This window comes from Bos grunniens, chromosome 29, assembly GCF_055505025.1.
Source record: "Bos grunniens cultivar Pamir isolate PY7600 chromosome 29, Bosgru_T2T1.0, whole genome shotgun sequence".
NCBI lineage: Eukaryota > Metazoa > Chordata > Mammalia > Artiodactyla > Bovidae > Bos > Bos grunniens.
Window position 1 is genome coordinate 23108897 of NC_141193.1, and position 20860 is coordinate 23129756.

Sequence of the window (20860 nt, forward strand, 5' to 3'; positions counted from 1 at the left end):
TCGTTTTATATAGAGTGGTCTGTGTCTCTCAATCCCCTCCTCTTACCTTGCCCATCCCTGCTTTCCTCTACTCAATGGTAAACACTACTTTCTCTATGTGTGAGTCTGTGAATGTTTAAAGCTTTGTTAAAATCCAATTAAGATAGTGGGAATTATTAAGGGAATAAGGATATAGCATATGCTTCCCAAATGAGGGAAAAGATGAAGAAATCAGAGGAAAGGTTAGATGGGAAGGAAGAGGCAAGGAGGCAGGCGCAGTGTCCCAGCCATCCAGAGAAGGGACTGCTTCTCATCCCGGATATGCAAGTATTCTTAGGGCTTCCCTCTGGAATTCATAACAACTTACTTTTTTTTTTTTTTAACAACTTACTTTTAAAACTAAGAAAGAGTAATAACATTTGCCTTAAAACATTTTCCTCTCAGGGTTTTCTGCATGGCAGCCTTTACATTCTTATTTCTCAAGCTGTAGATCAGGGGATTCAGCATGGAGATCACTGAAGTGTAGAACACGGAGGCCACATTCTCCTGGGCCAGGGAACTGGCTGTGGAGGGTTTCAAGTATATGAAAGCGGTCGTTCCATAGAACATCCCCATGGCTGCAAAGTGGGAGCCGCCGGTGCTGAAAGCTTTGGACCTTCCCTCTGTGGTTCTGATGCGGAAGATACTGGACAGGATGAAGGTATAGGAAACAAGGATTGTTAAGCTGGTGACTATGATGTCAAATCCAGCCAAAAAGAATACTATCATATCAATATGATAGGTGCTGAAGCAGGAGAGCTTCATAAGGGCATGTGTGTCACAGTAATAGTGACTGATGAGTGTCTCACAATAGGACAGTTTCGACAAGATGATAGTCTCTATGTTTGAGCCAATGACTGACATGACATAGACCCTAGCCAATAGCAGGAAGCAGGCTCGTTGAGACATGATAATGTTGTAAAACAGAGGTCTGCAGATGGCAACGTAGCGGTCATAGGCCATCACTGTCAGTGTGTAACTCTCAGTAACGACAAATAGAAGGAAGAAGTAGAGCTGGGCCATGCACCCTGCATAGGAGATGGTGTTCTTCTCTGATACATAGTTTACTAGCATCTTAGGGGTAGTGACAGAGGAGTAGCAGAGATCCACAAAGGACAGGTTGCTGAGGAAATAGTACATGGGGGTGTGAAGCTGAGCATTCAGACAAATCAGTGTTATCATGCCCAGGTTCCCTACCATAGTGACTGAGTAGATCCCAAGGAAGAGGAAGAAGAGGGAGAGCTGGAGCTCTGGTCGATTTATTAAACCTCCGAGAATGAACTGTGTCACTGTGGAGTGATTTTCTGCAGCCATTCTTCTCTGGTTGGGGGCCCTGTGGGATATGAGAGAAGAACTGCAGGAAAGGCTGCATCTTGCACTGCTTGGTGAAGCTGGTTTGAGTTCTGGGTCCAGCTCAACCATCTTGGTATCCTTCCTGATGATCGTTCCCTCATCCTGGTGTTTATTTTGAAAGGAAGACCAGACGGACCCTGAGTATTTCAAAGGTTAGCAAAAAGTGGGCAAGGTCTGGACCTTCTATAACTTTCTTGATTCTCAAATAGCCTAGAGCAGCTGGTTTTAAAGTCTAGTCCCTGGACCAGCACCATTGGCATCACTTAAAGACATTAAAGATGCAGATTCTCAGGTCTCACCCCAGACCTACCAAGTCAGGAACTCTGAGATGGGGCCCAGTGATCTGTGTATCACACTGTCTCCAGGTGAGGCTGATGCAGGCTCAAGTCTGACAACCTCAGTCCTGTAGGCAATACACAATATAATTCACATCTTGTTGTTTGAGATGTAATTTGCTTCAGAAATTCCCCTGTTGCCTGTGCAAGTCCTAAATATTCATTGAATGTGAACGTGTGAATACTTAACCTCAAACTGACGCAGTGTCAGGGTGATACATGGTAATGACAACAGTATTATCGAGTTACAATCCATTTCTGTATCTGAACAATGAAAAAAATAGTAATACCAATTCTAGCTGCTGCTGCTGCTGCTAGGTCGCTTCAGTCTTGTCCGACTCTGTGTGACCCCATGGACTGCAGCCTACCAGGCCTCCATCCATGGGATTTTCCAGGCAACAGTACTGGAGTGGGGTGCCATTGCCTTCTCCTAAAAGTGGTTATAAAAATAATACAGGATCATGCATATTTTCAAATTCTTTTCAAAATATCATTTCCTATAAAGATGTGAGTTGTCTAGGTGTCTGGAATTTTTTTCTTAGTTTCTTTTTACTGTACTCAGATCCTAAGACAGTGCTTCTCCACATTGGCTGTATATTATTATCACCTGGAGCATTTAAAAAGGACTGATGGCTGCATTCCACCCAGAGAGGTTCCTCTGTGGTGATGAATTCCTCTGTGGTGAAGCCTGGGCCCTGGTACATAGGATACTCCAGAGTAAGTGCTTAATAGCTACTTTTTGTTCTTGCTTTTATTTTTAGATCATAACATCAAAGTATTAGGTCCCTAATGACAAAGTACTGAAATTGTAGACATGTCCTAAGAAGTATGGATTGTCATTGTTGGATATGATACTTATAGGTAATCCCTTATCTAACATGCATTTTTAAAGCTAAAACCCTAAATTTGCACTATTTTAATTGCTCAGTTATATAGTTACTGCCTACTCATCTTCTTCTTCTACTACTACTATTCCTCCTCCTCCTCTTCAAAGATCAGTTTCATTAACTCCTCCGCAAAGTTTTGTGTGTGAGGAGAAATGTGGTGTCTCAGAGGGTAAAGCATCTGCCTGCAATGCAGGAGACCCAGGTTTGATCCCTGAATCAGGAAGATGCTCTGGAGAAGGAAATGGCAACCCATTCCAGTACTCTTGCCTGGAAAATCCCATGGATGGAGAAGCCTGGTAGGCTATAGTCCATGGGGTCACAAAGAGTCGGACATGACTGAGCGACTTCCGTTTCTTTCTTTTTTTTCCCATGTTCCTATTGAGAAAATTGAAGTGTCAGACACAAAGTAGCTTTCCTGAGGCTACTATCAAGGACTGACACTGCTTTCTTCTGATCATGAGCTCTTCCTTTGTCCCAAGTATGTAGACTTTCAAATCTGCACACCTATAGCTCTAAGCAGTGTTGCGGTTGAACATACTTTATACTTGACATCTTAGCTTTTGCATAGCATACAAAAAGGATGAATGCTATATTATTTTCCAATTCTCTAGGAAATTGAAGCTCTAGAAGTTACTAGTTCTGAGGCTACTGGGTTTGTAATTCTCATTTCTTCTGTCTGTCCTCTGGTGAAGGAAGGTAAGAGGTTTGTACAGGCTTCCTGATGGGAGCGTCTGGCTGTGGGCGAATACTGGGTCTTGCTCTGGTGGGCAAGGCCATGCTCAGTAAAACTTTTATCCTATTGTCTGCTGATGGGTGGGGTTGTGCTCCCTCTGGTTGTTTGACCTGAGCTGACCCAGTCCTGGAGTCTACAGGCTGGTAGGGCTATGGATGACCTCCAAGAGGACTTACACCTCGACCATCTCCTAGGACTGCTGCTACCAGTGCCCATGTCCCTGTGGTGTGCCACTGCTGACCCACACCTCTGCAGGGGGCCCTCAAACACTCGCAGGTAGGTCGGGCTCAGTCTCATGTGGGGTCAGTGTTCCTTTCCTCTGGTCCAGGTGCGCACAAAGTTTTATTTGTGCCCTCCCAGAGTGGAGTCTCTGTTCCTTCAGCCCTGTGGAAATTCTGTAATCAAATCCAGCTGGCCTTCAAAATCAGATTCCCTGGGGATTCCCAGTCCCTTGGCCAGATCCCCAGGCTGGGGAGCTTGATTTGGGGCCTAGAACCTTCACACAGTGTGACAATGTCTTTAGTATCATTGTTCTCTAGTTTGTGGTGCCTCACCCCGCAGGTTTAGAATTTGATTTTTTTAAATTAATTAATTTATTTTTTTACTTTACAATATTGTATTGCTTTTGCCATACATTGATATGAATCCGCCATAGAATTTGATTTTTATCATGATTGTGTTCCTCCTACCGTTTCTTTGCAGCTTCCTCTTTGTCTCTGGACGAGGGGTATCTTTTTTTGGAGGGTTTCAGTGTCTTTCTGCCGATGGTTGTTGAACAACTAGTTGCAATTTTGGTGCTTTGGTAGGAGAAGGTGAGCCAGACCTTGCAGTGTGCAGCTGGCTCTGTGTGCCTCTCCCTCCTCTGGGGCTGCCTGGGCTTCTGCGGGAAGTTCTAATAGTTAAGTGTGATAAACTGCTTCAGTTGTGTCTGGCTCTTTGTGATCCTATGGGCTGTAGGCCATCAGTTTCCTGTCCATGGGACTCCCAAGAATACTGGGAGTGGGTTCCTACTCCAGGGAATTTTCCCAATCCAGGGATCAAACCTCCTTCTCTTGGGTCTCCTGCACTGGCAGGTGGGTTCTTTCGCATGAGCTCCACCTGGGAAGCTACAGGTTAAATAAGTCCAAAAGCATAAGACCAGCAAGACACAGATCTGGGTTTAAATTCATGACTTCTGACCACCAGTCTGTTTTGTTTTCGTAAAACTATGTTACTGTGTGTGTAGTAAATGTCATCTTGTGCCTAGCACTTGTTGTTATATAGTAAACTTAATTTATTGAATGTTTGGACACAGAGGATCGATTTTATTGCCAATTTCAGGTGCATTAAAGAAAAATGACCAAACCAGTAAATGTGCATTGTAGAAAATCAGACATATAAATAACAAAAATATAATCTCCCTTTCTTTTTCCTTGGAGACTAAAAACTTTCCTTTTAGAGTTTTTTTCAATGCATATATGTCTTTCTTCTGATAAACATAAAATTATCTTTTAAAATGCATTTTACAACCTGCTTTTTAAACTGTAGCACTTTAAAATTTATTGTCATTTGATTCCTATAAAATAGTAGCTCTGGCACTCACTTTATTTTCTTTTTCTTTGTGTAAGAGCCTTTAAATCCTTAGGATGGGGTGTGAAGACAAGAAAATCTGCATAGCATTGTGATTTTTACATATTAAATTATTGATCCTTAAATTATTAACTTCATAATAAATACTCTCAGAGGTAACTAAGATTTTTGATTATTATTTACATTAAATGAAAAAGAAATATTTCCTGTAGGTAGAAACAGTATATTAAAAACATCTTACATAGCCCTTTTACTCAATTTCCACCTCTTGAAACAATAAGAAACATGGAAAATCCACCTAGGGTATATCATTACCAGAAATCAAAGTGCTTTACAGGTCAGTACAGTGGGATCACCACTGACTTAGTGCAGTGAAGATAGGAAAACCTAGACAGCACAGATTTGCTTATTTTCTCCCATAGTTATCTAACATCATAAAATAGGAAAACATGAGCCTATACTTGATGGTAGTCACTACAATTATTACTCCAGTTCTAGCAGACCATCAGAGGCTTAGGATTGCTGCCCATAAGAACATAGGACACAAGAAAAAACCCTTACCTTAGAGATGAAGGTAAACATGATTGCAAATAGCTTGTATTAGAAACAAGAGTTCATGAAAGAAATGTTTTTCTCACACAGTTGCTTTAAATTGTAATCAAATACCTGTGCTGACAAAAAATGGAACATGCTCTCCTGGAAATTTTAGGATATGCCTCGGTTTCAACAGTCAGGAAATAAATCATAGGAAATGAGAAGACCACACAGGCTTATGTAATGAAATATGGTCACTGAGATGGGGAGACTTGGAGACCTGTTTAAATATGTGGGTATATGGATAAAGGTTCTCCTGGGATGGAGTCACTTCAGAGACTGAATTAGGACCCTGGTTTTTGTGTTTTTGTGTCCCAAGTGTGTTAATTTTCTTTTTACTGGGGAAGTCAACTTGCTGCTTGAGAATAATCTAATGCATCCTTTCAAATATTTTACATCCAATAAATCCATCATCATCATTAACATAATTAACATCATCATCATTAACATCAACATCACCACTTCCACCAGCATCGCCACAAACACCCACAACCATCTTGGTCATTACCATTGACACCATCATCAGTCACTACCAGTATTATGGTTTTTACTCATCATTAGTTATTCACTATGAGGCACATCAGCTAGGCTTTAAGTGTTTATTTTAAAGTGTCTTTAAAACAGATGCAAATATTTTAATAAAAAACTGTATAATTTCAGTAAAGAAATGCCAGTTTATAAGGAATGTTGACATTTTCACTTTGCTCCTGCGCCTTTACATGAGTAGTGTTAGAATTGCAGGAGGTTGAGGGGCATAAGAAGGTAGGCTTTTAAGAATTCTTCATGAGCATTTTGTCATTCATAAGGGAAATATGTTTAAAAGAAAATGTACTTTTCAAGACTACATTCATCTATCATCTATGAAAATCTTGCAATTCAGATTGTAAATTAAACTTTTGAGATAATTGTACAATATACTCACATGGAGGTATAAGAAATAATATATAGATAGATGCTATGTATCCTTTAAATAGCTAGCCCAATGGTAACATTTTGCACAATTATAGTACAATATTACATGTGAAATGTTGCATGTTGCAATAGATAGTCCACTGAACTCTGATTTCCCCTGGTTCATTTGTAAATGTACTTCAAAATAATTTTATCACATGCACACATTATCAACCACCACAGTTGATATAAAAACACTTGAATCACCTTCATTCTCATTTTCTAAATAATTGTTTGCTGTCTTACACTCCAAAGATGATCAGTTATTTTTATTTATATATATATTTACATATAGAGAGATTATATCTCTATAATCTCATTAATTTGATCATATTTTATGCATTTCAGTCCATTACATTTATTCCCATTTTATTGCTCACAATTTTCTCTCTTTGGCCTGAGGAATTCTCTTCAGCTCGCTTCTTTTTGGACACAGTACTATTAGTCTCTAGTCTCTTATAATATTAACTCTTATCTGATGTGACAAGGTTTTCTGAGCTCCTCTTGTTAATTTGATTCTTCAGACCAGAAATCAACCATGTCTTTAAGAGAATCATTTTCTTTTAGTGGTGAAATGTTTTCTAGTTCTTTAAGAAAGAACTAAAAAACATCTATACTCCATGGTTCTCAATTTTATGAGGATATGTTTTGACATTAATTCTTCAGTTTTTTTAGGAAAGTATGATTTTTTCAATATGTCATTTCAAATATCTAATTCACAATAATTAAATTTCCTTGCATTATAGTTTTTATTGTTTGCTCTCTCTTGTGCTTTGGTTTTCTTCTTTGTGGCTCCTACTTACAATAGATTAGAAGTTTACTGCTGTTGAAAAATTGCTAAAACATCTCTTAGTAAAATCTTTTGGCAGTTTCTTATGAACTTGTGTATTCCAATTCCATTGCTAGATATGTATCCAAACTAAATGACAAAATATGATTATAAAGAATTCTTTATATGAATGCTTATCTCTGCTTTATTCATCAGCCCAAACTGGAAATAGCCAACTTTCCAGCAAGAGGTGAGGAAACAAATTTGTGGATATATTCAGGCAATGGATGACTAGTAACCAACAAAAAATGCAGTTTTGACACACACAAAACTATGGATATAAAAAACAGCTCTTCTGCAGAAATCCTAAACCCTCATCAGCCCAGGTCATGTGTAACTGCCTGTCCAAGGGGCACAGGACAGGGAAGATCAGGACACAGGGGAGCTTGGATTAATATTGGTAGGAACATGTCTTTCTGCTCCTCTCCCCCACAAAGAGTGGTGGAGTGAGTCTCATTCTTGCTCTGAACTTCAGGATCTCATAGAAGTAGGACATGCTGGTGAGCACTTCCAGGGCACGTCCACTCTTTGTCTTCTAGAAGGTACTCAGCCTGTGGGAGAGCAGGCTCTCCAAAGAGCCCCCAAACTAGGATGAGAGATTTCTGGGTTGCTCTTGACTTAAGACATGCTTTGTAATTGTGTCTGTTTCCTTGTGAGCCCATGGACTATTATCCACGAGGCTCCCCTGTCCCTGGGATTCTTCAGGCAAGAATACTAGAGTCAGTGGCCATTTCCTCATCCAGGGGACCTTTCCAACCCAGGGATCAAACCCAAGTCTCCTGTATTGGCAGGTGGATTCTTTACCACTGAGCTGTCTGGGAATCCATTTCCACTTAATACACCAACAAAAAGAGACTGGATGGGGAAAAAAAAAAAAACAAGTTTAAATACATAAATATTTTGTAGAGGAAAGAGGGAAGGGCCATTTCCAATTTGATGATTCAGGGGCCTGTGACTCCTCACAGGGAGTGAGAATGGTGCTCCCCAGTGTGGAGTGCCTTCCTCTCAAGGAAAAGTAGGTAGAGTGGATAGTTGGGAATGGCTCTTTCCATATGCATTCTACCCTCGTTCTACTCAGGTAAAAAGCTGAAAATTTCATATCCCAGTGTTCCCTCTAGCTAGAGCCATGGATATGAATTAGTTCCCACTAATTTTTAAATGTTTCCCCATCTATTTCCCATGAAGTGATGGGAGAAACAGTGGAAACAGTGTCAGACTTTATTTTTCTGGGCTCCAAAATCACTGCAGATGGTGACTGAAGCCATAAAATTAAAAGACGCTTACTCCTTGGAAGGAAAGTTATGACCAACCTAGACAGCATATTCAAAAGCAGGGACATTACTTTGCCAACAAAGGTTCGTCTAGTCAAGGCTATGGTTTTTCCAGTGGTCATGTATGGATGTGAGAGTTGGACTGTGAAGAAGGCTGAGTGCTGAAGAATTGATGCTTTTGAACTGTGGTGTTGGAGAAGACTCTTGAGAGTCCCTTGGACTGCAAGGAGATCCAACCAGTCCATTCTGAAGGAGATCAGCCCTGGGATTTCTTTGGAAGGAATGATGCTAAAGCTGAAACTCCAGTACTTTGGCCACCTCATGCGAAGAGTTGACTCATTGGAAAAGACTCTGATGCTGGGAGGCATTGGGGGCAGGAGGAGAAGGGGACGGCAGAGGATGAGATGGCTGGATGGCATCACTGACTTGATGGACGTGAGTCTGAGTGAACTCCAGGAGTTGGTGATGGACAGGGAGGCCTGGCGTGCTGTGATTCATGGGGTCACAAAGAGTCAGACACGACTGAGCGACTGAAATGAACTGAACTGAACTGAATTTTTAAATGTATTTTTTGGTGAGATTTGAAAGGTGGGAGTGAGGTGGTTCTCACTCTTTAGTTTATATTGGAATCTATTACAACACAGATTACTGGGCACCACTCAGTAACTTTGTAGATGTGAAACAGGGATCCCAAATTTGCATACTAACAATGTTCCAGGTGATGTTTGATCCCAGGGTTTAGTTGTTTACTGATTTTTGAGTGGCTTTTATGAGAGTCTTTATTTGTAGTGGCAGTGGTCACAATAGCAGTTGGGAGTCACATCAATTTTGAAGTCTCTTTGCGGGCATCCTCACACTTTCTTTAGTCATTAAATCAACTCTAACCAAGTCTTTCACTGTATTTATTCCTTTTTGCTGCAGAAAAGTAGAGTTATATGTTTATCATTATAAATCACTGATTGATAAAACAGAATACCAAAAAATAGCTAGACATGAGAAAATGTTATACATCCACTGCACTGTGTCAGGCTGCTGAGTCTGAAACACGTATCCTTGATATTGTTACAAAGAAAGGGGCATAGGGGGAAAGTTTGTCCTATTGCTACTGGATTTACTGAGCAACGTTGGCAGTAGATCTCGGTGTTAATTAAGCAGAAAGTGATTTGGCAGCAATTTATAATCTGAATGACCAATCATCCTGGTTTGTCTAGGTCTGAGTGGTTTCCCCAGGTGGGGCTTCTAGTGTGAAACATGGTGAAGTGCCAGGAAACCTGGTGAGCTGGTCACTCTGTTTCTTTATTTATTCTGAAAAAGTTGCCTATAAATGTGAGGAGACTAGGGCAGATGATAAACGGTGGAGATCTGAGGAACTGATTTTAGGAGGCATTTGAAATTGGAAGAGCACAATTCGGGCAGGTGTGATTGACTGTTCAAAGGAGGTGCCAGGTTAAAACAAAGGGGACATTTGAGAGACAAGTGTGTGGGCTCCAAAGTCACTTAGATGTGGGCTTGATTCCCAGTGTCTTTGTTCACCAGATGTGTGACCTTCAGCAAGTGACTAAACTGCGTTTCCATAGTGAAATGGGGAAAACAGTAGTACCTAACTGTTGTGAGGTGTAATTGAAATAATGCATATAAAGTATTAGAAGAGTTTAAGGACTCAGGTAAACGTTGAAAAACATGTTAGTGGCTGATATCATTATTATTGTTACTCAGTTACATGAAGGGATCAAGTAGGAGTCCTTATATAGAGACCATTAGAGAGGAGTGAAGGAGAGAAGATGAAGATGTCTAGATGAGGAAGTTTCTGGACATCACTTGCTGGAGACTTTCATTCCACCTGTCTTTGGCTTGTGTATCCCCAAGTGCAAAAAGTAGATTGTAAATTAAGTAATATTTTATACATCAGATCAGATCAGATCAGTCTCTCAGTCGTGTCCGACTCTTTGTGATCCCATGAATCACAGCACGCCAGGCCTCCCTGTCCATCACCAACTCCCGGAGTTCACTCAGACTCACGTCCATTGAGTCAGTGATGCCATCCAGCCATCTCATCCTCTGTCGTCCCCTTCTCCTCATGCCCCCAATGCCTCCCAGCATCAGAGTCTTTTCCAATGAGTCAACTCTTCGCATGAGGTGGCCAAAGTACTGGGGTTTCAGCTTTAGCGTCATTTCTTCCAAAGAACACCCAGGACTGATCTCCTTCAGAATGGACTGGTTGGATCTCCTTGCAGTCCAAGGGACTCTCAAGAGTCTTCTCCAACACCACAGTTCAAAAGCATCAATTCTTCGGTGCTCAGACTTCTTCACAGTCCAACTCTCACATCCATACATGACCACTGGAAAAACCATAGCCTTGACTAGATGAACCTTTGTTGGCAAAGTAATGTCTCTGCTTTTGAATATGCTATCTAGGTTGGTCATAACTTTCCTTCCAAGGAGTAAGCGTCTTTTAATTCCATGGCTTCAGTCACCATCTGCAGTGATTTTGGAGCCCAGAAAAATAAAGTCAGCCACTGTTTCCACTGTTTCCCCATCTATTTCCCATGAAGTGATGGGACCAGATGCCATGATCTTCGTTTTCTGAATGGTGAGCTTTAAGCCAACTTTTTCACTCTCCACTTTCACTTTCATCAAGAGACTCATTCTTCTTCACTTTCTGCCATAAGGGTGGTGTCATCTGTATATCTGAGGTTATTGATATTTCTCCCGGCAGCCTTGATTCCAGTTTGTGTTTCTTCCAGCCCAGCGTTTCTCATGATGTACTCTGCATATAGGTTAAATAAGCAGGGTGACAATATGCAGCCTTGACGTACTCCTTTTCCTATTTGGAACCAGTCTGTTGTTCCATGTCCAGTTCTAACTGTTGCTTCCTGACCTGCATACAAATTTCTCAAGAGGCAGATCAGGTGGTCTGGTATTCCCATCTCTTTCAGAATTTTCCACAGTTTATTGTGATCCACACAGTCAAAGGCTTTGGCATAGTCAATAAAGCAGAAATAGATGTTTTTATACATAGAAATTAATAAAAAGGTGAATTTCAAACTCACTGTTGAAAGTTTAATGTTTTATTGAGGTGTAATTGATATACAATATTATATTAGTTTTGGATATAGAACATACTTATTCGATGTTTTTTGTAGCATACTCCACCTACAGTTAGCGAACTGTAACTCCACTCACAGTAAAAGAAGTGACTCATTGGAAAAGACCCTGATGCTGGGAAAGACTGAAGACAGGAGAAGAAGGGGATGACAGAGGATAAGATGGTTGGATGGCATCACCAACTCAACGGACTTGAGTTTGAGCAAGTTCCAGGAGTTGGTGATGGACAGGGAAGCCTGGAATGCTGTAGTCCTTGGGGTCTCAGAGAGTCGGACATGACTGAGCGACTGAACTAAACTTACAGTTAAGGATACATAAGACTTGTCTATTTGATCCCTGCATCAGGAAGATCCTCTGGAGGAGGAAATCGCAACCACTCTAGTATTCTTTTATATTTATTTATTTTTTTATTGATGGATAATTGCTTTACAGAATTTTGTTGTTTTCTGTCAAATCTCAACATGAATCATCCATAGTTATACATATAACCTCTCCGTTTTGAACCTTCTTCCCATCTCCCTCCCCATCCCACCCCTTTAGAGCCCCTGTTTGAGTTTCCTCAGCCATACAGCAAATTCCCATTGGCTATCTATTTACATATGGTAATATAACTTTCCATGTTACTCTCTCCATGCATCTCACCCCTCTCCTCCCCTCTCCGCATGTCCATGAGTCTATTCTCCATGTCTTTTTCTCCCTGCTTCCCTAGTTCTTCAGTACCATTCTTATAGATTCCATATATATGTGTTAGAATATGATATTTATCTTTCTCTTCCTGACTCACTTCACTCTGTATAATAGGTTCTAGGTTCATCCATCTCATCAAAACTGACTCAAATGCATTCCTTTTCATGGCTGAGTATTATTCCACCGTGCATATGTACAACAACTTCTTTATCCATTCATCTGTCAATGGACATCTAGGTTGCTTCCATTTTCTAGCTATTATAAATTGTGCTGCAATGAACAATGGGATACATGTATCTGTTTCAAGTTTGGTTTCCTCAGAGTAGATGCCTAGGAGTGGGATTGCTGGGTCGTGTAGTGGTTTTATTCCTATTTTTTTAAGGAATCTCCATACCATCTTCCATAGTGGCTGTATCAATTTACATTCCCTCCAACAGTTCAAGAGCATTGCCTTTTCTCCCTGCCCTCTCTGGCATTTATTGTTCGTAGACTTTTTGATGATGGCCATTCTGACTGGTGTGAGGTGATATCTCATTGCAGTTTTAATTTGCATTTCTTTAAATTGCCAACATCCACTGGATCATCGAAAAAGCAGGAGAGTTTCAGAAAAAACATCTATTTCTGCTTTATTGACTATGCTAAAGCCTTTGACTGTGTGGATTACAATAAACTGTGGAAAATTCTGAAAGAGGTGGGAATACCAGACCACCTGACCTGTCTCTTGAGAAACCTGTATGCAGGTCAGGAAGCAACAGTTAGAACTGGACATGGAACAACAGACTGGTTCCAAATAGGAAAAGGAGTACGTCAAGGCTGTATATTGTCACCCTGCTTATTTAACTTATATGCAGAGTACATCATGAGAAATTCTGGTCTGGAAGAAGCACAAGCTGGAATCAAGATTGCTGGGAGAAATATCAATCACCTCAGATATGCAGATGACGCCATCCTTACGGCAGAAAGTGAAGAAGAATGAAAGAATCTCTTGATGAAAGTGAAAGTGGAGAGTGAAAAAGTTGGCTTAAAGCTCAACATTCAGAAAACTAAGATCATGGCATCTGGTCCCATCACTTCATGGGAAATAGATGGGGAAACAGTGGAAACAGTGGCTGACTTTATTTTTCTGGGCTCCAAAATCACTGTAGATGGTGATTGCAGCCATGAAATTAAAAGACGCTTACTCCTTGGAAGGAAAGCTATGACCAACCTAGATAGCATATTAAAAAAGCAGAGACATTACTTTGCCATCAAAGGTTCATCTAGTCAAGGCTATGGTTTTTCCAGTGGTCATGTATGGATGTGAGAGTTGGACTGTGAAGAAAGCTGAGTACAGAAGAATTGATGCTTTTGAACTGTGGTGTTGGAGAAGACTCTTGCGAGCCCCGTGGACTACAAGGAGATCCAACAAGTCCATTCTAAAGGAGATCAGTCCTGGGTGTTCAGTGGAAGGCCTGATGTTGAAGCTGAAACTCCAATACTTTGGCCACCTGATACGAAGAGCTGACTCCTTTGAAAAGACCCTGATTTTGGGAAAGATTGAAGGCAAGGGGAGAAGGGGAGGACAGAGGATGAGATGGTTGGATGGCATCACCGACTCAATGGACATGAGTTTGGGTAAACTCTGGGAGTTAGTGATGGACAGGGAGGCCTGGCGTGCTGTAGTTCTTGGGGTCGCAAAGAACTGACATGACTGAGCGACTGAACTGAACTGAGTGTGTATATGTCAATCCCAATCTCCCAATTTATACCTTCTTCCACCACCCACTGATAACCATTTTGTTTTCTATATCTGTAACTCTATTTCTGTTTTATAGATAAGTTCATTTGTACTCTTTTCTAAGATTCCACATATGAGTGATAACATGTTATTTGTCTTTCTCCGTCTCACCTACTTAACTTAGTATGATAATCTCTAGTCTATCCATGTTGCTGCAAATGGTACTATTTAATTCTTTCTGATGACTGAGTAAGATTCCATTGTATATATGTACCACATCTTCTTTATCCATTCCTCTATTGATGGATATTTGGATTGCTTCCATGTCCTGGCTGTTGTAAATAGTGTTACAATGAACACTGGAGTGCATGTATCTTTTCAAATTATGTTTTTCTCCAGCTATATACTCAAAAATGGGATTGTTGGTTTTGCCATACATTAACATGAATCCGCCACAGGTATACAAAACCAATACAATATTGTAAAGTAATTAATCTCCAATTAAAATGAATAAATTTATATTAAAAAAATGGGATTGTTGGGCAATATGGTAACTCTATTTTTAGTTTTTTAAGGAATCTCCATACTGTTTTCCATAGTGGTTGCACCAATTTACATTCCCATCAACAGTGTAGAAGGGTACCCTTGTCTCCACACCATCTCCAGCATTTATTGTTTGTAGATTGTTTTTGATGATGGCCATTCTCCCTGGATAAGGAAATGGAAGTCCACTCCAATATTCTTGCTTGGAGACTCCCATGGACAGAGGAGCCTGACAGGTTACAGCCCATAGGGGTCGCAGAGTCAGACATGACTGAAGTGACTTAGCACACACACACGCAACAGGAGGTTAGACATTGAAGAAGAAAAGATTATTGAAAGAGCAACTATTAAACTAAACCACACAGAAAAACAGCAAACAACCTCAGTAACATGTAGAACAATTTCAAGTGGTCTAAACAACTGTGTCATTAGAGTCCAGGAAGGAAGAGAATAAACAAAAAATATTTGAAGATGCAATGGTTAAAATATACTATATTTGGTGGGTGGACATAGAGATAATCAAAGAAGAACAAAATGTTGAGCTGGCTGTTGGGTATATGGATGTTTAGACAACTCTTCTCTTTACTCTGTATATATTAAATTTTTTTCATATTAAAAGGTTATAATTAAATAGATAATTGATTTAAGGGTAAAAGCAAACATTTTAAAACTTCTGAAGAAAAATGAAAAACTTCATGATGTTGGTATAGGCTAAGGGATTTTAGAATAAGCACCAAAGTACCCACCATAAAAGACCAGAAATGACAACTGGGCTTAAGAATGAAAGCTTCTATTCTTGGAAATAGACTATTGAAGAAGTGAAAAGACAAGACACAGAGAGGGGAAGATGTTCAATATCAAAGGACTTGTATTCAGGTCGTATAAGAACTTTTATAATTCACTAGGTCTCTTCCCTGGAGAAGGCAATGGCACCCCACTCCAGTACACTTGCCTGGAAAATCCCATGGATGGAGGAGCCTGGTGGGCTGCCAGTCCATGGGGTCGCTAAGAGTTGGACACGACTGAGCGACTTCACTTTCACTTTTCACTTTCATGCACTGGAGAAGGAAATGGCAACCCACTCCAGTGTTCTTGCCTGGAGAATCCCAGGGATGGGGGAGCCTGGTGGGCTGCCATCTCTGGGGTCGCACAGAGTCGGACACGACTGAAGCGACTTAGCAGCAGCAGCAGCAGCAGCAGCAGCAGCAGCAGGTCTCTTCCCAAGTCCCATCCCCTAGAGGCAGACCACACAGCTGGCTGTTCACCCCCAGAGCAAAGGATGGCCAGGGAATGGCTGTGTGTCAAGGTATGGATGGAGTGCTTGTGGAGTGGGACAGAAGAGGTGTGAGGTGGATGGGGCAAGCTGTGACTGTGGACGGGGGCTTCTTTATGTATTGAGTACTGGCAGCAGAAACCTCAAATTTGCATCTTTAACAAGTTTCCAGGTGATTCTGTATCCCAGAGCTCAGTTATTTATTAGCAATTTTGTGAGTATGAGGGCCATTTTACATGATGGCAGTGGTCATAGTGGCAGCTTTGGGTCAGATCTAACATGAAGTCACTTAGGAGGGAGCCTCACCCTTTGTTTAGTCATTAGTTAAGCTGTAAGCAAGTTATTCCTTTATTCACTGCCTTTCTGCTTGAGAATACTGGAGGTCCATTTCTGATAATAAATCACTGATAGATACAAGAGAATACCAGAATTAGCTAGAAATAACAAGAAGTATCTATTAATCTTATGCATCATATCAGGCTGCTAAGTCTAAAACGTATCCTTGATATTGGAATAAAGCAAGAGGAGTGGGGAGAAACTTTGTCTCAAGGCCACTGCATTTACTGGCTGAGGTAGATGGTAGATCTCTGAGTTAATTAAGCAGGGGAAGAGAGTTGTAACAGCATGTAATCTGGTGACCAGTCATCCTGGTTTTTTGGAACAGAAGGGTTTCCCAGTGTGGAGGCTTCCAGAGTTAAAACTGGTAAGGTGACTGGTAAACTGCTGAGCTGGTCACTCTAGTGTAAACTTTCCTTAGTTATAAAAAGAAGTTGCTGATAAATGTGAAGAAATTAGGGAAGATGAAAGGTGAGAATCTGAGGAAGTGATTATAGGAGACATTTGAGATTGGAAGAGCACAATTAGGGCAGGGTTAATTGCTGTTCAGAGGGAACAACAGCATAAAGCAAAGGGCAAGATGACTGAGAGCCAAGAGTGTGGGTTACAGAGTCACTTAGACTTGGATTTGAGTTCTCAAGTCTTTGTTTATCAGCTGTGTGACCTTGAGCAATTTACCACATCAAATTCCACAGTGAAATGGGGAAAACAGTGGTACTTAACTATTGTGAAGTGTAATTGAAATAAGGCATACAAAGCATTTAGAAGAGCTGTGTGGCTCAGAGTAGATGCCCCCAAACATGGTAGTTGGTGGCATTATTATTATCATGACTAAAAAGTCATAAAAGGATGAGGCAGAAGTTCTTGGGCGGAAAAAAAGTAGGGAGAAGTCAAAGAAAACGGACGAGGAAGTCTAGATGAGAAAGCTCTAAATATTACTTCTTGGTGCCTCTCAATTTCATTGCTCTCTGCTTTGTGTACTCCCCAAGTGCAAATATGGCCTCCCAGGTGAAGCCAGTGATAAAGAACCCACCTACCAACGCAGGAGACCTAAAAAGACATGGGTTCTATAGCAGGGCTGGGAAGATTCCCTGGAGGAGGGCATGGCAACCCATTTCAGTATTCTTGCCATGGACAAAGGAGCCCAGTAGGCTATGCTCCATAGGGTCACACCGAGTTGGACACCACTGAATCATCTTAGCACACACCCATGCAAACGCAAATAAGTAGGAACTGGGTTGAGCAATGTTTTCTACACAGAAGGTAATTAAACAGTGAATGACTCTAAAATTCAATGATAAAAGTTTAATTTTTAATTGAAAGGTAGTTGATTTACAATATTCTATTACTTTCAGACATGCAACAAAGTTATTCAGTATTTTTATAGTTAATACACTTTTTTTTTTCTCTTTCTTTGTGGCCACTTTTTTTTGTTTAATTTAAATTTATTTATTTTAACTGGAGGCTAATTTCTTTACAATATTGTATTGGCTCTGCCACACATCAAGATGAATCCGCCATGGGTGTACACGTGTTCCCCATCCTGAACCCTCCTCCCACCTCCCTCCCCGTACCATCCCTCCTGGTCATCCCAGTGCACCAGCCCCAAGGATCCTGTATTGAACCTGGACTGGTGATTCATTTCTTATATGATATTATACATGTTTCCATGACATTCCCCCAAATCATCCCCCCCCCCATCCACAGAGTCCAAAAGACTGTTCTATACATCTGTGTCTCTTTTGCTGTCTCGCATACAGGGTTGTCGTTACCATCTTTCTAAATTCCATATATATGCGTTAATATACTGTATTTGGTGTTTTTATTTCTGGCTTACTTCACTCTGTATAATAGGCTCCAGTTTAATCCACCTCATTAGAACTGATTCAAATGTATTCTTTTTAATGGCTGAGTAATACTCCATTGTGTATATGTACCACAGCTTTCTTATCCATTCATCTGCTGATGGACATCTAGGTTGCTTCCAAGTCACCATAAACTAATTGGTTTATTTCCCTGTGCTGTACCATACATCCTTATTCCTTCTTTATTTTATATATAATAGTTGTGAGCTTAATTCCCTGGCTGTCATGTCCACCCCCCATCCCAGTAGCCACTGTTGGTTCTCTGATTCTGTGAAATTTTAAAACATATATTAAATTACAATTAAGAGAATAGAGTTTGCCAAAGGGTCAGAATAGAGAAAATGCTTCTCAATGAGAGAAAAGATGAACTTAACATCAGTCAGTAGTTCAGTCACTTAATCATGTCCGACTCTTGGTGACCCCACGGACTGCAGCATGCCAGGCTTCCCTGTCCATCACCAACTCCCAAAGCTTGCTCAAACTCATGTCCATCAAGTCAGTGATGACATCCAATCATCTCATCCTCTGTCATCCCCATCTCCTCCTGCCTGCAATCTCTTCCAGCATCAGAATCTGTTCCAAGGAGTCGGTTCTTCACATCAGGTGGCCAAAGTATTGGAGTTTCAGCTTCAGCATCAGTCCTTCCAATGAATATTCAGAACTGTTTTTTTTGAGGATTGACTGGTTTGATCTCCTTGCAGTTCAAGGGAATATCAAGAGTCTTCTCCAACACCCCAGTTCAAAAGCATGAATTCTTTGGCGCTCAGCTTTCTTCATAGTCTAACTCTCACATCCATACATGACCACTGGAAAACCCATAGCTTTGACTGGATGGACCTTTTTTGGCAAAGTAATGTCTCTGCTTTTTAATATGCTGTCTAGGTTGGTTATAGCTTTTCTTCTAAGGAGCAAGCATCTTTTAACTTCATGGCTGCAGTCACCATCTGCAGTGATTTTGGAGCCCCCCACCCCTCAAATAAAATCTGTTACTGTTTCCATTGTTTCCTCATCGATTTGCCATGAAGTGATGGGACTGGTTGCCATGATCTCAGTTTTTTGCATGTAGAGTTTTAAGCCAGCTTTTTCACTCTCCTCTTTCACTTTCATCAAGAGGCTTTTTAGTTTCTCTTCACTTTCTGCCATAAGGGTGGTTTCATCTGCATATCTGAGGTTATTGATATTTCTCCCAGCAATCTTGATTCCAGCTTATGCTTCATCCAACTTAACACCAGCTGGCTTCAAACAGAAGTGGGAGGAAACAGAAGGTGGGAAGGAAGAGGGAAGGAGGCAAGAGCAGTTACCCAGTCATGCAGAGAAGGGACTGTTTCCAAACCCAAGTAGGTGAGCATTTGGAGTGCTCCCCTCTGGGATTCATAACAAGTTATTTTTAAAACTGAGAAAGAATCATAACATTTGTATCAAAAGGATTTTACCCTCAGAGTTTTCTGGATGGCCACCTTTACCTCCTTATTCCTCAAGCTGTAGATCAGGGGGTTCAGCATGGGGATCACTGTGGTGTAGAACACAGAGGCCACATTCTCCTGGGCCAGGGAACTGGCCGTGGAGGGTTTCAAGTACATGAAGGCAGTTGTTCCATAGAAAATCCCCATGGCTGCAAAGTGTGAGCTGCATGTGCTGAAGGCTTTGGACCTTCCCTCTGTGGTACTGATGTGGAGGATACTGGACAGGATGAAGGCATAGGAAATTAGGACTGTTGAACTGGTGACTATGAAGTTGAATACAGCAAAAATGAAGACTGTCATCTCAACATGGTAGGTGCTAGAGCATGTTAGCTTCATGAGGGGGAGGATTTCACAGAAGTAATAACTGATGAGGCGTTCACAGTAGGACTGTTTCAACATGAGGCCAGTCTCTATAGTTGAACCAATGAACCCTATGGCATAGACCCCAGCTACCAGAAGGGAGCAGACTTGATGAGACATGTTGATGTTGTAAAGCAAAGGTCTGCAGATGGCAACATAGCGGTCATAGGCCATCACTGTCAGCATGTAACACTCAGCAATGACAAACACCAGGAAGAAGTAGAGCTGGGCCATGCACCCTGCATAGGAGATGATGTTCTTCCCTGACACAAAGTTCACCAGCATCTTAGGGGTAATGACAGAGGAGTAGCAGAGATCCACAAAGGACAGGTTGCTGAGGAAGTAGTACATGGGGGTGTGAAGGTGGGCATTTAGACAAATCAGTGTTATCACGCCCAGGTTCCCTATCATGGTGACCAAGTAGATCCCAAGGAAGAGGAAGAAAAGTGGGAGCTGAAGCTCTGGCCGATCTGTCAAACCCTGAAGAATGAACTCTGTCACTGTAGAGTGATTTTCTGTAGCCATTCTCCTCTGGGTGGGGGCCCTGCGGGGATGGGAGAGAAGAACTACCTGAAAGGCTGCTTCTTGCACTGCTTGGTGAAGCTAGTTTTGAGCATTTGGGACCAGCAGAGGGATCCTGATATCCTTTCTGATGAATGTTCCCTCATCCTACTCTTTGTTTTGGGAGGAAGACTAGACCTTGGGTATTTCAAAGGTCATAGAGATGAGAAGAAAAATGGAACAAGATCCAGAACTTTTACCGTATTCATGTCTCTGAAATATCCTAGAGCAGTGGGTCTTAAAGTCTAGTCCCTTACCAGCATTGCTTGCATCGCCTGAAGACATTGGAGATGCAGATTCTCTGGCCTCACCCCAGACCTCCCAAGTCAAGAACTCTGGGTTGGGGTCCATTGATCTGTGTACCACACTGTCTCCAGGTGAGGCTGATGCAGGTTCAAGTCTGAGAAGCT

The 20860-nt window shown here is 41.3% G+C and overlaps 2 protein-coding genes across 2 annotated transcripts; both read right to left on the reverse strand.

The window, feature by feature from the left end:
- Positions 1-378: 378 nt before the first annotated feature.
- LOC147342283 (olfactory receptor 8A1-like) lies at positions 379-1362 on the reverse strand. Its single transcript, XM_086384119.1, has one exon. The coding sequence runs from the start codon at positions 1330-1332 to the stop codon at positions 379-381; it is 954 nt and encodes a 317-aa protein (XP_086240245.1). The 5' UTR covers positions 1333-1362.
- An 18122-nt stretch (positions 1363-19484) lies between these two features.
- LOC147342284 (olfactory receptor 8A1-like) lies at positions 19485-20537 on the reverse strand. Its single transcript, XM_086385491.1, has one exon. The coding sequence runs from the start codon at positions 20412-20414 to the stop codon at positions 19485-19487; it is 930 nt and encodes a 309-aa protein (XP_086241617.1). The 5' UTR covers positions 20415-20537.
- Between the last annotated feature and the right edge of the window lie 323 nt (positions 20538-20860).

Bases quoted from the DNA above. Each gene is read 5' to 3' on its own strand.
- LOC147342283 (XM_086384119.1), bottom strand. From the start codon at position 1,332: ATGGCTGCAGAAAATCACTCCACAGTGACACAGTTCATTCTCGGAGGT.
- LOC147342284 (XM_086385491.1), bottom strand. From the start codon at position 20,414: ATGGCTACAGAAAATCACTCTACAGTGACAGAGTTCATTCTTCAGGGT.